The sequence below is a fragment of the Cardiocondyla obscurior genome, linkage group LG06, assembly GCF_019399895.1.
Source record: "Cardiocondyla obscurior isolate alpha-2009 linkage group LG06, Cobs3.1, whole genome shotgun sequence".
Taxonomy (NCBI): domain Eukaryota; kingdom Metazoa; phylum Arthropoda; class Insecta; order Hymenoptera; family Formicidae; genus Cardiocondyla; species Cardiocondyla obscurior.
The window spans coordinates 890295-907994 of record NC_091869.1 but is presented as its reverse complement, the minus strand read 5'-3'; the positions used below and the strand labels follow the sequence as shown (position 1 = coordinate 907994).

Below are 17700 nucleotides of genomic sequence, written 5' to 3'. Positions count from 1 at the left end.
GTTTACATTTGATTAAATAGATACGAATATTTATGATCTTACCTGTGCCTTCTCGTGATTTCTAATTCGACCGTGCCCTCTCTCACCGTTTTAAACATCTCGATAACTTCTTGGTGCGTGCGGCCTTTCAAAATTTGCCCGTTTAGGCTCAAGATCTCGTCGCCTGAAAGTCAAGGAAATATACTTCAGATCGTTGCAAGCTCGACGATAATTAATGAGGAATGGGAGGAAGGAGAATGCTCCTGCGATTTCAGCTCGAAGTTATCGGGATCGTCGTTCTTTCAAAAAGCATCCCGATAATATCAATAAAGTTTAACGACCAAAAAGTTACCCTCGAGGCTGCCAATGACCCCGTGACGAGGATGTTCTTGCGGGATGCTATCTTCCGCGCTTATGCAAGCCGATCAGCTACCAGCCCGTTACTCAAGTATGCGGTAAGGAACGGCGAGCAACGAGGAAACCGCGATGCAGGCGTAAAAAGCGGTGGGCTCGGTTGAAATTCGAGACATGAGAACGCGAAACGCGTCTAACGACCTTCCTGGTTATCGGCACGTCAACTTCCCGCGAATGCCTGACCGTCGGCGTCGAATAATCTCTCTCAGGCTTCTCTTAATATCGTCCGAACGAGTTTAACGTGATTAACTTAAGATTTGAAAACTAGATTTGAAAAAGTCGCGACGACAGGAAACAGTTTCTATACATGTATGTTCTAATAACAGGACGGAGATATCGGAAAATGGTGTATGATATCGGCGCTGTAAATCATGTGAGGTATTTCGCTGTCTTTCGATGAAAGGAAACGAGGGACGGCGAAAAGGGAAAAAAAAAAAAAAGGACCAGAAGAAAAACGGTGGAACATGCCGCGACTGTTTAGATATGCACACGGCGTTAGCTGTCGGATTAAAGATTCGACAGCTGTCTGGCGGGATCCTCGCATCGTCGTGAATACACGAAGCCGTCCCGTCGAACGTGCGTTCGACGCGTCGCCGTGCGCGTTTCCTTATCCCCACGATTGATAGCTCTCGAGCGAAAAGTATTTCAGGCACGTCGACGTGTGAAATAAAACGCGCGATATTATGCCGCGTCGAGACGCATCAAGGTGACAGACTTGACATCCCGTTAATTATCAAGTAGATAGTAACAAATATTATACCACGGTTTAATTGCCGTTAATCTGATTTTTTTTGTCATTAAGATCGTAGCGAAGATTATAAGGAAGAACATAAATGTACTTGGCGTTAATTAAAAGTTACGATTCACGAGTACGGTTATTACGCGTGGAAAATGGTCCTTTTTTTCTTTCTTTTTTTTTTTATTTTTTAACGACATCTACCTTGAAACAACGACTTGGAAATGTCGGCCTGTCCGCCGGGAAAGACCCTCCTCACAAAGATCCCCATGTCACCCCGGGGGCTATCTCTGCCACCTACAACGCTAAAGCCCAAACTTGGTTTGCCGTAGCCCTTCTCAAACTTGGCTACGTGTCTCGTCAGATAATGTTGCGATTCCGTAGCAGGTTCCGCGCTGCCGCGGGTGTCTTTTTGATTTTCAGATCCGCACGAGAGGGGCAGGAAATCGGGCCTCTTTCTCGATTGAAGTAGCTCCGCGTCGCCGTCAGAGGTTGCCTTTTTCTTCTTCTTCTTCTTCTCGATCGATGAGGAAACATGATTCGTTTCGGTGTCGATCAACGACATGCTGGACAGATTCTTCGCGTTTTCCAGGTACTCGTACTCGCCGGGCACGGTTTGCGGTGGACTCTCGTATACTTGCGGCACTGTCTCCTCGTATGCCGTCGTTAACCGTACCGTGTTACAGGTAAAAGACCTTAGAAACTCTTGAACTTCCTCGAGAGTTTCTAGTGTTTTTAGTTCCTTGCCTTCAACCTCGACGATCTCATCGCCCAGTCTCAACCTACCGTCCCTGTGTTCAAAATAATATGTTAGATAATGTTAAAAAATTTAATTTAAAAAAATATAATAAATTAAATACAAAATCTTAATGCTATATATATTTATGACATATAATTTTAGTAATCAGAAGTATTTACGATAAAGTTCTCTCACCTGTGAGCGATACCATCGCTTTCAAGTTGAACGACGATGTATCGCGGCTCTCCGAGTCTCTGCTGCGCCAGTCGAATCCCCAGGCTTTCCTTGGGGTCCCTCTTGTGCAATTCTATCAAGCAGCATCGCCGTACCCTAGTTAACGGCTGAATAATATCACTTAAGAATCTCGTTTTATCTTGCTGCAATCTCATGCGGTGAGGCAAGACGTCCAGCACTTTCGCTGTATCCGACAAGAGGTTCAATCTATCTTCGCAATTTGGTAGTGGAGTATCCTCCAATCGTGACACGGCTTCCTCTTCAAAGGACGTCCCGTGAATACTGGGTAGCATTCGTCCGGATCCGCTCCGGTGCCATCTCAGGCCATCTATTCCCTCGAAATTCATCCGAGAAATCGTCTCCGATCTATTCTCGTCCGCGCTGGAACTCTGTCTGTTTCTGCTGACGTTATGGGCGTTCTCCGGATCCTGGCACTCGCTCGGAGTCGAACTTCTTATGGGTTTGTCCGCCTCCGAGTCTACGATGCTGCTGGTGTCCGAGCTGCACTTCAGCCCTTCGTTCTCCAAAGCCGCCACGGATTCACCACGCGGCCCGTCGCTGTCGTAACCGGACTCGTTCGAGCTCACATAGTGAGACGACAGTCTCTGCTCGCAGCTCGATACAGAGTTCCGTCGATTGCTTTTAATAGCGGTCATCATGTCGAGATCGACGTTGCAATTATCCGTTATTCCGGCCTCGATTCTGTTCGCAGCTAAATCCGTTTTATAGCGCGTGGTGTCTTCGTGGCGAAACTCGTTGTTCTCCCGAAGGGACAGCTGACTTCCGTCGAACAAGCTGTAACAGCCAGAGATGCTGTCTCGCTGAAGCCCAGCCTCGATTCGTTCGAGGCGGCTAGCGTTCAGACTGTATCTATCCGGCTCGTATCTATTAGAGTTCCTTTGAAATTCCACGTAGGAAGTCCGACCCATTCGCGAGACGTTTTCCTGATTCCTGTCGTTGAAGCCACAACCGACGTTCCTAATTCTCGATCTTTTCCGTCCGAGAGTCGTTGTGCTGAGGTAAGAGTCTTCGATCTGCAGAGTCGGGAAGTGCTCCTCCGATACGGTCTTGAAGAGCCTCTCGTCCTTGGCAACTAATGATCCGTGACGCTCCTCCGGTAAGACGGACAACTTTGATCGTAAGAACGCGTACGGAAAGTTGCACTTCTTCGTTTCCTTCAAGTCGCAGCTGCTGCTCTTCCTCATGAACGACTCATTTTTCGCTTTCTCAAGATCGCAGGTACTAAAGGTAACCGAAGGATTGTTCACCGAATATGTGAAAATGCAGGGCTCTCCACGCAACGCATGAGCCTCGAAAATGCCTTGATCATTGCCTCGGTGTCCCGCCAGGTCGTCACAGGACACCGTTTTGTCCTTTCGCGCAGCTATTTGCAGATCTATACCTTCCGACGGATCGTCTCCCTTCACGTAAGTCGGACTGCTGTTCAATTGGCTGGTACTGCAGCTTCTAAATAAATTCTCTTTGTCCGGCATCGTCGTTCTCTCCTCGATATTTTGAGATTGCCTTTTAGCTTTGGCCGAGTTAAGCATGCCGGTGGAACCCATCCGAATAAAAAATGATTTGAAGGGAGATGGAGAACGCTGACAGGCTGACGGTAACTTTTTGTTCCTGTCGTCTAAATGCATTTTATTCAATTGGTGAACGTCGATGTTATTATTGCTGGTACTTGTATCGTTGTTGTTAATTTTATTATTATTAACGACGTTGTGCTCGACATCATCGGTTCTTTCTGTGATGGAAGAGATAGTCTCTCGAGATCTAGTCCGTCGGAACGAATCAATCTTCTTGCCCATTCTGCGACCCCAAATTCCTAGACCCAACACTGTAGAACAAAAAAATATTAATAGTACAAGATAATTCTCTTATGTAAATTTTAGAAATATTAAAATTATTATTTGACGTTTATTCCTATAAACGAGAATATTTTTTTAATATCTCAGATATGTTCTTCAAATATTAAATGTCTATTAAATATATAAAGATCATATATAAAATATTAAATAATATTATGCGTTTATAGATTACTCTTGCTTCTTTTAAAAAAACTATTTTACATTTAATTATGTTTAGCAATAAAGACCCAACACTGTAGAACAAAAGAATATTAATAGTACAAGATAATTCTCTTATGTAAATTATAGAAATAATAAAATTATTATTTGACGTTTATTCCTATAAGCGAGAATATTTTTTAATATCTTAGAAGTGCTCTCCAAATATTAAACGTCTATTTAATATATGAAAACCATATCTAAAATATTAAATAATATTATGCGCTTGTAGATTACTCTTGCTTCTTTTAAAGAAACTATTTTATATTTAATTATTTTCAGCAATAAATTACAGCTGTACGTATACATCGCATACGACACTTTAAATATTTCTCATTCCTTTAAATGTAATTTAAATTTTAAAATAATTACGGAAAGTACAAATAATTGATTCAATTGACAAATATTACAGCACATTTCCAGAGTCAAATAGATCACACGCAGGCTATCAAAAAATAATTATTATTAATTTAAACAGCGATATCGCCGTTCCAAATATTACTTCAATAAATAAATATTTCTTTTTTTCAATACTAAGCAAACTACTAATAATTAATCCAATGAATACTTTCACGCGTCTATTAATTACAGACGCGATACATTAAACTCAATAAATGATTAATCTTTGATATAGTATTCAGTGTATATATTATTTATAACGTAATAATTTTTATGAGACATTTAAAATTGCTGTATGATCGAGTTATTACGTACGGGCACGTGCAGCATATGTGTACCGGTTGCGCGAGCTACGCTTGCGCGAGCTGTGCTTGCGCACTGCGGTTACGCATTCTCCCTGCCTGTCTCTCCCCGGCGGTCAGATGAGCAACATCTCTGTGGGACGTGCTCCGTTTGTACCAAAAATTCGACGCAAATCGGTAGACTAAGGCGAAAACTATCATCCTCCTGTTAATCCTGTATACGTAGAATATCCTTGATCAACCTTTTTTCTTCTAAAGTAAGTGATGTCCTCATTTACAGTCTATTATATTCACGTCTCCGCGGCGGATATCTCGAGCTGTATTCGGGCTTGCTCTGATCGGGCTTCACAATCGACTAATTTAATACTGCTGACCACGGAATCTTTGCGTTATGATCTACAAAAGTGCGTACATTAAGACAGATATGCGTAGATGCGTCGAGTCTTACATAAACTGCGTGGAATGTTCCGCGGAGCACCGGCTGTTGGGTAGGGCGCGCTGTCCCTCTGTCCTTGGCAACCGACGCCACCGCGGCACATGTATACATTGCGCACTTTGTGTGAGACTCGACACAATATCACGGCAAGATCACGTACACTAATCACTGTTGTCGAAGCAAACAATATATCTACCTTCCGGTGTACCTCGCAGACGATGTACTTGTGAAGGACGTACATACTTCGCGGACGGCGTGTCTCGCGGACGGCGTACCTCGCGAACGACATATCTCGCGAACGACGCATCTCGCGAACGACGCATCTCGTGAACGGTGTATCTCACGGACGACGTACCTCGCGGACGACATACCTCGTGGAAGGCGTACCTCGCGGACAACGTACCTCGCGGACAACGTACCTCGCGGATGGCATATCTCACGGACGGCGTACCTCGCGGACGACATACCTCGCGGACGACATACCTCGCGGACGGCGTACCTCGCGGATGGCGTATCTCGCGAACGGTGTATCTCACGGACGACGTACTTCGCGGACGACATACCTCGTGGAAGGCGTATCTCGTGGAAGGCGTACCTCGCGGACGGCGTACCTCGGGGACAACGTACCTCGCGGATGGCATATCTCACGGACGGCGTACCTCGCGGACGACATACCTCGCGGACGGCGTACTTCGCGGATGGCGTACCTCGCGAATGGCGTATCTCGCGAACGGTGTACCTCGCGGACGGTGTACTTCGTGGACGGCGTACCTCGCGAACGGCGTATCTCGCGAACGGCGTATCTCGCGAACGGAACATCTCGCGGACGGCGTACCTTGCGGACAGCGTACCTCGCAGACGGCATACGTCACGGACAGCGTACCTCGCGGACGGCGTACCTCGCGGACGGCGTACCTCGGGGACAACGTACCTCGCGGATGGCATATCTCGCGGACGTTATATCTCGCGGATGGCATATCTCGCGGACGACATACTTCATGGACGGCGTACCTCGAAAATGGCGTACTTCGCAAATGGCGTACTTCGTGGACGGTGTACCTCGCGGACGACATATCTCGCGGACGACATACTTCATGGACGGCGTACTTTGCAAATGGCGTATCTCGCGAACGGCGTACCTCGCGAACGGCGTACCTCGCGGACGGCACATCTCACAGACGGTGTACCTCGCGGACGGTGAACCTCGTGGACGGTGTACTTCGTGGACGGCGTACCTCGCGAACGGCGTATCTGGCGAACGGAACATCTCGCGGACGGCGTACCTTGCGGACAGCGTACCTCGCGAATGGCGTATCTCGCGAATGGCGTACCTTACGGACGGCGTCCTTCTCTTACACTGTATTTTGCGCGCGCGGTGCCGGAACGTTATCGCCTAGCACAAGATGGCCCTCACACAACTCGTCGCCTACGTCACAGCTAGCCGATCAAATCGCAGCCCGACTACGCAACGACTTTAACGATATGTAGACGGCGTATGTACATACACATCTCGCGCGTGTGGTGTTCGCTTCGCGTACGACAGCTGCCGATGTAACTAACTTTCTCAATGCTCGTCGGATATTTTACCCGTGAAAAGTACGTACAAAAACATTTTTGCAATTTATCGATATATGTATATTTGATTAACCATATAAACTGTTTGTTCTGTTCCAGGCGGAGTTCCAGAAAAGAGCCGAATGTACTTTCGTCGTTGTTAATAATCAAACACCCCGCAGCCGGTTCGTCGGGCTGTTATCGATAGTGTCGAATAGTTCTCGGGCGGATTTTGTTAATTAAATTTAATAAACTCGAGTACTGGACAATTACGCGCGAGTGTTGGGTAAATATTTAATTTTAGAGACAATAATTAATTCGGGCGCGTTCGCGAGTGTCCTACGCGGAAGGATGACTCGTCACGTCCCAACTGAGAGGAGGAGGAGGCTCAGGACGGGCAACATGCCTCGGCAGAGCAACTTATAGGTAAATATTAATTTTTCTATACAAAAAATTAATTAACAGACAACTTTACATTAATAATTTAATTTTTTAAATAAAGAAATTAATTATATTTTTTTAAATTTAAACGGTAAATTATTTCAGTACCTCAAAAAATAATATTTTTTTACTTTTTTTGTTACAGCCACCCGCTGCATCGTCAACTCTGCTGTTGCGCATCGACCGGTGAGTTGTAAAATTTTTTTTTATGATCTCGTAGAATCTCGTAGAACGAAAAACTGCCCGTTGCCCACACTCTGGTGCGGCATATGGTGGTTTACTCGGTCCCGCGGCTATCCGTAGCCGTGCAGGAGGAACTCGCAGCGGCGGTTCCGCGTAGTTTGGGACTACTTTTTCGACGTGTCACCCTCGGCTAACGGGCCCGCGACGCGGACGCATCGCTTCTACATAACGAGAAACGATTAAAAGGCTGCTCGGGTATCGGGCACACGTGTTTTGCGATCCTCGCGTATACGGCATGACACGCGTGCAAACGGCGGTTTAAATCGCGTCGCGTTGTAACGGCCTTATTTGTCGCCGATCGCCGTAATCCGTGTCCCCGTAATCAAAAATATCACGCACTTAGAATATTTCAGGCGGCATGCGCCGCTCGATAACGCGCGAGTCGCAGGTGCACGTCTGAGAAAAGGAGAATGTCAGGTTAAGGAAAACCAGGTTTCATTGCGCAGATGTCCTGATTTTTTTTTATACCGTCTTTCTGTTATTAGCCAGGATAATGTTATATATTTTTTATTCTACGCGATCACATATTATTAATTAAAAAAAGAAAAGGAAAGAAAATATATATAGATAGGTCGAAAAATATCAAATTGTACGCTGCTAACAGAAACGTAAAAAGTTAAAGCTTTATTTACGTACATTCGAATAAATTGCGTAAAATAAAATCCAAATTTATTACTTGAAAACGTAAATGATAGTGAAACAACGTCCAGTTGATAATTCCGTGCGAACTTTCTATTAAAATAAAACAGGAAGAGGCAAAATTGCTAACTTCATTGTGATATTATCAAGTAGCGAACGCAAGCCGGTATTAGCAAGTATGTCGGGCGACGGGAGCTCTAACGAGGCAAGCGCGCCAAGCGAGTGATTAGTGAAAGGATGCGATGTTTTCCTGGATTAGCGGTAATTCGCGGCCGTTCGGAATAGGAGCAAGATCAACGACGTCAAGTGGCGGTACTTTTTGCGCGTTTGCTGCCGACAGGGCGGGGAACATGAAAGTCACCGAAGCATAGAGTCCAGTTTGAAAGTATTGTACTTAGACTCGCTACGAGATGATGTGTCCGCGTGTAACGCGCGTACTCCTCGGCGCGGTGGTTCCCCAGCTTTTCACGTTTGCGTATTTTCTCGCTCGCATCGCCGTTTCAACGAAATCAGGCCTCCGTTGCTCTCGAAACCGAGATTAGAAATTTTACAAGCGCATTACTTTTTTACGGAAAAATATATAAGCATCCCTTTTCTCCCGAGTAACGGTAAATAATTAATATCATTGGTAAAGTAATCGTTTATTTTTAGACAAAAACCTGTTGAAACTTATCAAGCGTGTCGTGAAAGAAAAATTACTTCGCGCATTCGATTAATATATAAGAAATAATCAAAATCAGGGGGGAAAGAATGAGGGAGGGAAAAAATTATTATTGAAGCGCGATGAGGCATTTAATTGATTAGCGCGTTTAATTAATGAGATGCGATATGGAGATTATCGGCGGCTTACCTCGCTGCTTGCTCGGATCGTGTTCGACGATGAAGGCCGGCACAGCCGTAACCGTTTGATAATCGGCCTCGATGGCATCCTGCTCGTTGTCCTGCTTTGTCTCGAGTAGCGTCTGCATCGCGGCCGCGTCGTCGCTGCTGAAGATCTCCGGGTACTTGGCCCTGGAGATCTTCAGCAAGGCAGCGGTTTCCAGGCTGTTCGTCCGCGGCATCGGCGTCACCGGTATTTCGTCCAGGGGAACCGTCAGATTTCGGGCGACATCGTCGGCGCTGTGACGCCTCGACTTCGACAAGCGTTTAAACATCGTCTAGCTGTAAAAATAAAAAAAATAATAAGGCGGTTAAGTAAGCTGCATAAAGCAAGCTCGATCGCGCGCTTACGTCCCGACGGCCAAAATCGACGCTAATATTTATTCGAAACGAGGTTTTTATAGACTTTACTATCTCTCGAGTACTTTCTTCCGACTTTCTCGGCTCTACACTATGTTTTTTTTTTTTTTTTGCGTTAAAATACTCATAATGGCGGCATGGTTAAGTAGATCGTGGATCTTAATATAAAGTTTCTAGAGAAACGCTTGGAAACGTAAACGAGGACGCGATGTAATAAAAATGTTGCGCGTGTACGACTCCTCGGTGGATGATTGGATGTAAGACAGAAATTACTTACATCATCCTTTATCCGCGCGTCGAAAAGAAATGTGAAGGATTCGTTATAAAGTGTGCAGCCGATGCGACGCGACGTACCGCGCGCTCGGCAAGTTTCCAAGTACGATTTACCGTTCAATCTCTGACGATCGGCCGTACTTGGCGAGAATGTTTTTGCAGCCGCGAAAAGATACCGGTGGATCCGCGATCTTTCATTTATCACACGAATAATGATATCGCAATTCCCTCGGGAGAGAAACCGACGTACGCCAATCAAAATAATCGCGATATCGGGCTGAAATGTATAGGCGCCGCAACATTATCCACCGATATAATTGATGCGGCCGTCGTTCTCTCGTGACTTTATAATATCTATTAAGCAGTTATCGTTCTTAACGATCTTGAAAAAAATAAAACTGTTGGATTTATCATAAAAGATGCATTCGCAAGAGACGGGCGGGATATAAAAAAAAGGGCCGCGAGAAGGAGAGAGAGAGAAAGAGCGTAGAATTAACTTCTGCTGCGCGAATTGGCCCCGCGAAGGCCGCTTGTTATTAACTTATTTTTTTTCCCCTCGCCAAGGTTCCCGGATTTAAGTCTCATACTCTCGCGATGACGTATACGTGAATGATTTACACATACGGGTAGCAAGAAGTAGGCAGGCGAAAACAACTTTCTTGGAATGGGACGTTGGTGCATTTCAACGCCTCGGTACTTTATCCTTATCTATCCTCGTCTTATCTCTCTTCTCCGTCGAACTTTTTGCCGTCCCGCTTCTTTCCCCGTGTCGGGCTATTTGCTCGCGGTACGGCGTTTCAGACGGTCACCGTTGCCCGTCGCAACTCAACGTCGGATGAAAATCTGTTCCTCCCATTCCGCGCGGCGATACACATGAGTATCCGACACGCGATATAATTCGATATCCGGCAATTTATTTCGCCGCGCGTTTACTTTCGCGCTTCGCGTCCCTCGGACGACGTTCCGTTATTCTTCCTTCGCGCTTGAACGTCCACGATATCTGAGTTCGATAGAAAAAGAAAAAAGACAAAAAGAAAAAAAAAACGCGGATTACGTCGTAACGCCGGAGGATTCCAGACGCGGTAGGAAAAATGCACGCCCCACGCGAATAAGCAAAACTTACGATACACACGTGCGCGCCGTGCATATACTACAGATACGCGATATACCCGGGATTGGAGAAAGTCTCGCGGCGCGTGCATGAACTGCACGCTTCGCGTATGCAATTCTTTTTTTTTTCTCTCCTTTTTCCTTTTTGTTTTTTTTCCTTTTTTGCGACCGTCGAATATCGCGCGATTTCCCGTAATGCATACGCCGCAGCCGATATTACCCGGCGATGTCCGTGCTGCATCAGCGTCGGCGAGGCGCGAGGCCGAGGATTATCGCCGCGGAAGAGGAAAGATCGACCGACATTCCTGATTTCACCGCCGTTGACAACTAAGTGCTTTCTAGAACGTCCTTGCGATACACGTGCGGCTGAAGAGATTAGGTTGAGTTACGTCGCGCGCCGTTACCTTCGAAATGGATCGCTTATCGACGAATTTTCTTGTCGCGACTGTAATGTCCCACTAGGTTTCACACTTGACTCTCTTTTAATTACGCCGTGTACTACGACACGCGATATCCGACTCTTAATTACGCGACGTAATCGAAACGTAAGTCATCCCCCGTTTCCCTTTCATCGACGCCGCGCGACATTTGGGAGATACCCAGTCCCGGGGCCGCATTTGCATTTCATGAACTGCACTTCCGGCAGCGCAGGCTCGCGTCACGCAGATATGTTAGAGGAATCCAGGGGGGTATTTCCGGCGTACGAACGCGCGATTAAGTTCTCAATGAGGCTCGTGTAGTGAAGCGGAAAGAGACATAGTGGACGATCGCGCGGAATAGGATGCGTGAAATGTATACGTCGCCCACTCTATACGTGCAACGTATGCACACGTCGTCCTTTCTATTCACATATGCCTGGAATTCGAACGTAGAGTCTGAAATCTAGAACTCAAACGCGGAACGCGAACGCTTCCCTCGTGGGCGAAACGTGTAAAGCGAGGCGTGTAACACGGCGCAGCCGTGCCGCGGTAATTTAATAATAATAATTTAAAAATATTATTATTTAATAGCCAGATATTAAAGTTTATTATCGCGGATATCTGCCGCGTTAAACGTGCAACTAATTGCTGATGGAACGCCACTGACTTTAGCCCCTATTTCCGCTATCCGGCGTAACGATTCTTCCGTTTCTAATAAACAGCTATTTGCGGCGTGAAAAGGTGTTATCGACAGCACATTATACACACTCCTCTCTCTCTATCTCTCTCTTGCTCTTTGTTTATTTCACCTCCGGAGCTATATTTTTCTAACTATGTACGGTGTTTACGTCCTATCGCCGACTTATGCACGCCCGTTATGTTCAACTACGCCACGTCTGTTTCATGCTCCGTTATGACTTTTGCTTCCGCGACTTTTTATTCGAGTTAACGTCGGAAGAGCTATAATCGGGAGAACGCCGGGCCGTCCAAGTGACGATGCACTCTCTTACGCTTCGAGCGAGTACGCTCTTCTGGTTTCTATTTGTAGCGCAGATCGGTCTTCTCGTGCTTTTTACGTATGACATTTCGGGATCGATCGTCCGTGAGCAACCGCGCGCGTTGACCGTCGGCGTGGACCGCTTCATTTAAGCGCGCTTACTTTATCGCAGGTGTTGCATTACATTGTCCACGTAGAAGGGAGTAAAGTAACGAGAGGCCGACGGTGGGATATCGGATGTTGCGCGGCATAAGGGTGACGTTACGCGGCTTTATGTTCGTTTTTTTGAAGAGGCTCGTAGTCTCTTTCGATAAGTATCGGTTAGCTTGATTCGAGCATTTTGGTCTGTCCACCAGCGTGACAAAACTTTTAATAGAATAATGAATACATGCGCGAGCAAATTACTTCTTTCTGCCATTAGTTTTTTTTCTTGTAATATTTTTTTTTTATTTTTTTTTAAATATAGAATTATGTTTATTGTGGAGAAATAAATTAATTTTGTAAAAGTGCTCTTTAACGTTATATTTTAATTTAATCTTGGTAGTTTACGTTACCTTAATACTTTGCACATATTCGAACGCAAAAGTGTCTGTGATATTACTTAGTACCACTTATACTCCTGGCAGCTAAAGATACTTGTGCGAAGGAGATCAAAATGCTAATAATATGTCCGTTACGCTTTCCACATTTATATCCCTTTTTATACTACCATAAAACGCCGGAGGTGAGCATTTTGAAGATTTCGCGTAATAGTGCGGTCGGTGTTGTAATGTAATGCCGTACATTTCACGCGCGACGTAATTTTCAGAACGATTAAAGCCTTCTTATTTTACTCATTCGTGCCCCTTAACAGCGCACACATTCCGACCGCGAGCGACTCTAAAAAAGGCGCGGTAAATATATCGATGTGAGATACCACCTTGCTCAACGCAATAAATTTTATGCAACGCTTGCAGTCCCGTTAAGGGATTTTTCTTCGTCGGAAAAGCGACAATGCTTTCACGAGAAAGAGAGACAGAGAAAGAGAGAGAAAGAGAGAAAAAGAGAGAAAAAGAGAAACGCGGCGAGTGACGAGAAATGAGGAATTCCGGATTTCTTTAACAAATTGCTGACGGAATACGTGAATCGACGTCTCACGTATATTTATGTTTTAAACAGGCGCATAAAAATTTGACGCATTTTCCAAAAATGCAGAAACTTAACGAGATTCGTTTCACGTTATCGACATGTTTTAAAATACTGATAGTTCACCGTCATATATCTCTGGTACAGAATGCCTGACGCGTACTTCCTGTCGGCACGGCCCTCCATCCGCTATCGTATCTTCCGACTTACGTCCTTGAGTAGAAAAGTGCATCCGGTAAATCGCTCGGTTCAATCGATAGGGAAACGATTTCGCGTGAAAAAGCTTCGTATCAACGATTCAACCGCTGGGCGCTTTTGAGATATGCGAATACACGTCGTAAAATCGCGCAAACGTATCGTGAAAGTATGACAGTTCTCTTAACTGGCAGCTTCTTCTCTTAACGCTATTGCCAGGTAGTTGCGGTTAGATGACCCCGCTTTCAAAGAGAAAAGCCCATCAAAGATTTACAATAGAAAATGATGGCGTATTCCACGTCATTACTATCTAACGTCCATGTTCTTCAACAGTTCTTCCTGCTGCCTTCTCTTATAATTTATCTGAATAGCGTCATAATACAAAAATTCTTCGTTTATTATCAAATCCAGATTTTTCAGAGATACACGTTTTTTTTTTTTTCTTCGCGGTAGATAAAAAAGCTTATTGAAAGTAGCGTTTATCGTTTTAATAAATGTTATTTCGCAGCTAATTTTATTATTAAAAAAAGAAAAAGAAAAAAAATCCGTTGAATAGAACTTCTCTTACATCAATCTGATGGCGTTTTTTCCTTTTCTGCACCTGCCGTTACTAAAAAAAAAGAAAAAAAAATGCGAGATAGGCCGCGTACCGAGGTAAAAGGAATACAAACAATGAAGTATTTACGATAGAAGATAAAGGCGTATTTCACGTCATTATCACCGTCCGAGGAGCGAAGCCCTTCCGTCTCTTTATCCTCTCTTCTTATAGCACATTTGGATTCGCGCGGCGACGCGGCGGATATAATCGTATAAGGAGGGTAGTTCGATACCTTAGATGGCTTGAAATACAGCGGCAGGTTAGGCTCTCGTTGCGACTTGGTCAGGTCTAGGCAAAAACTAGAATAGGCTTAGATGGTGCCCCGTACCTCGGGACAGCCGACAACGGCTGCACGTAGAAAAACGCAGCGGTCACGTAGTAGAGTAACAGAGAAGGCGAAAAAGAGAGAGAGAGAGAGAGAGAAAGGAAGAGAGGAGCGTAGAGAGGCTTCTGTCTAGGTATATACGTAGGTACACGCATGCACGCACGTACTCGCCGCAGAAGGGAAACCGGGAGAGGATGCGGAGAGAGAAAAGCGAAGAAGCGCCGAGAGATAGAGAGAGAGAGGGGGTGGGAGGGGGAGAAAGGGGGAAGAGAGAAAGACACGGCTAGACCTTGGAAGGAGAGACGCGAGAGAAGCAAATACTGCCGGGATAGGTATATTCAGCGTAGTCGACCGGACAGTGCACTGAACTTGGCAAGAAACCCAAGGTTGCATGGCTTAATGATCTAGTTTCTTCGGCGAAGATATGATTCACCATTATGCATTCACTCATCCCGCGGCGTACACTTGTACCCTCGTCGCGCCGCGAGACCTTTACCTTTTGGGCCGCCACGCGAAAAATCCGTAATGACATTGTCCTATCGTAAAATATCACGTAGTCAACGATAATAGGGACGTTAGACTCGATTGATTTTTACTTGCAACCACTCAAAAACTACGACCGAAGGAAATATACATACCTATATATTAAATAGTAAAATAGATAAGTTATAAATGTATTTAATCACACGTTGTACGAGGGAAAGCGCCGGTGCCGATAGTTAACACCATTCGCAAATCGAGAACGCTTTCCAAAGCGATCGCGTACAAAATCCGATACGTCAGAAATTTCGCGAGACCAGTTTAATCACGTCAGGCTACATTTCTGCAGTGATGCAATTTCGTGGAACGTACCACGTCGTCGGCAAAACATTGGCATTTCGCAACGCACGCGGTCGCAGGTTTGACACTGATCTTTATCGCATTAAACTGTAATTCAGTAGTTAAAAAAAAAAAAAAAAAAAATTGCAACGTCGAGTGACACGAAGAGTCGCTAATTTGTAATAATAACCAATAATCGACGCGCGCGCGATCGGTCAAAATAATACGATATGCACTTCACCTGCCGCACTTTAGAATGTATCTCAATGGAGAAATTATTGTTGAATGGAAATAACGATACGACCGGCTTCCTTATCCAAAGTTGACCATTATCGAGGCTTATCGAAGTACACTAGATCGCAACAGTCGTTGTAACTGTTCCCTCTAATCGCCCGGTGTACCGGCTGCATCATCCCGCGAACACCTCGAGGAGGCTTCTTACGTGTATACGAATGCGCGATTGCGAGGATGCAAAATCAGGGGAATCAAAGACAGTGCGGACCGAATCCTTTGTGCAACGGTGCGAGGAACGCGCTGCATCATCCATCTGGATGGAGCGTACGCGGTGCGTGAGGAAAAACTAGGCATATGTCTGCGCACACGCACGCATATTAATACGTATACAACATATACGCGTAAATAAGCTTTTCTATTTCGCGATGTAAGTCTAAGTGCGTGCGTGTAATAGTAAAAGATGCATGACCGCGCGTCTTTTTACGTACGTTTAATACCGATAAGTTTTATTGGCCGGCATTATCCTGCTGTTCACCGAACCGTGCCCGGCGTCTCTGAAAACGTAGCTTGTTAATCTCGGGGGAACAATCGAATATAAATGTTTCCTTGCGGTCTCGGTGTCTCGGGAGGTGGCGAGGTTGCGATTTTTATTCTTCGGGACCCCTCGCGCGGTACAATCGAAACGAACGCGAATGTGGGAGGCTTAGATACGATCGGCACGGCGAGGCAGAGCGGATGTTGCGCAAAGCGATGCTGACGATACGCCGGGCGAGGATATATCACCCAGTAGTAAATAGCGGCGCGTGCCGATTGAACCTGCGCGTAAAGGTCAGCAGGTGGAACGCGTGTTTGACGAAAGATCAGGTATATGAGATGTGTGGAAACGTATGCTGCCTTATTTATGCGTACACGCCCTTGCATCCTGCGCGCGTTATTACCCGCGGGCTCTCGCACGCAGTCGATTAACCGCGGTTGGTCGGGAGAATATTTCCGACATGCATGGCCTATTCGATACGATTTTTTTTTTTTGAAACAAGTTTGATTTTTTCTTGATCCTTGGAGAAAATCGATCGATTTTCAGAATCGATAACGAAAATGATGTCATTTGAAACGAGCTGACTGTCTCTGAGCATAACATTTGTTATTAATTCATTCGTTCGCTTATTTTATCGTGGAAACTTTAGATTATCCGGGCAACAGAAAATTGCATTGGTCCGCTAACGTCGGAAATATTCAAGGTAGTTAAATTATATGGTTTAGTCTGCATGTATCGCGAACGGAAAGAGAAGGGAGAGAGGAAAGAGGAAGAGCGTGAGAGAGAAAGAGAAAGAGAGAGAGAGAGAGACTTGAGAGGAAGGGTGGTATTGTGTTCCTGCAAGGGCGGATATCCATAATGAAAGGGAATAAAAAGTCGTGCGATACCACTAAAGTTTCCAAGCGAACGCCATCGATACGGATATGCCGGGGCCGCATGACTCGATTTCAACCTCTATTGATGAAAAATAAATATGCGTTCTAAAAAGGTTGTAAAAAAAAAAAAAAAAAAACCAATGTTGTTGCAAGGTGTCAGTGTCGGGGCAGATATTTTCTCTCTCTCTCTCTCTCTCTCTCTCTCTCTCTTTCTCGTTACGGTTAATATAATCCGTACTTAATTACAAATTATACAGGCCGCCGTGCGCCGACGAATAAATTAGACCTTTCGCAAACGGTGGTCGAAAAATTATGTCAAGGAAAATAATCCACGCGAGAAACATATTATTACTTTACGGGCCGTTTTGCAAGTGATCGGGCTGGATACTTCGCTACCAGATCCAGTATCCACGCGACGATTAGTACGAAACAGTTATCCACAGCCGGTTTGCGTGATATCGCGGATTCTGTCGCGACGTCGGTCAGTTTCGAAGAAGGCATCTCGATTTACGTCGCATTGTACGTTTTGTTGCGAAACGCGTTTCTAAAGCGTCGTCGCGTTTCACGAGGCGGCGAGCGGGCGCGCGACCGAGGGCAGCCGTTGCCTGCACGCCGGCGGAAAAGTAAAGAGGATTTTGCCGTGGGAAGGAAGACAAAGGTTCCGTGTCCCGTGAAGCGAAGAGGCTCGCCCGAATCCGTGACGATCCTCGGCATTATAGAGAGAGAATCGAGAGCAAGTGGAATCGGCGCGTTCGACGGCTCGCCGGC

The 17700-nt window shown here is 45.5% G+C and overlaps 1 protein-coding gene across 5 annotated transcripts in view; it reads right to left on the bottom strand.

Moving 5' to 3' along the window:
* The window catches only part of LOC139103554 (uncharacterized), a 28585-nt gene that overhangs the window by 569 nt on the left and 10316 nt on the right, over positions 1-17700 (bottom strand). The window contains exons 1-5 of one of the 5 annotated variants that reach the window (XM_070658365.1): positions 6595-9031; positions 4889-5271; positions 2064-3945; positions 1334-1920; positions 43-163 (exon numbers count right to left, since the gene is read on the bottom strand). In XM_070658365.1, the coding sequence (XP_070514466.1) occupies positions 43-163; positions 1334-1920; positions 2064-3916 (2561 nt within the window). In that variant the 5' untranslated portion in view covers positions 3917-3945; positions 4889-5271; positions 6595-9031. The other 4 variants (XM_070658364.1, XM_070658363.1, XM_070658362.1 and 1 more) reach the window with 4 other exon arrangements.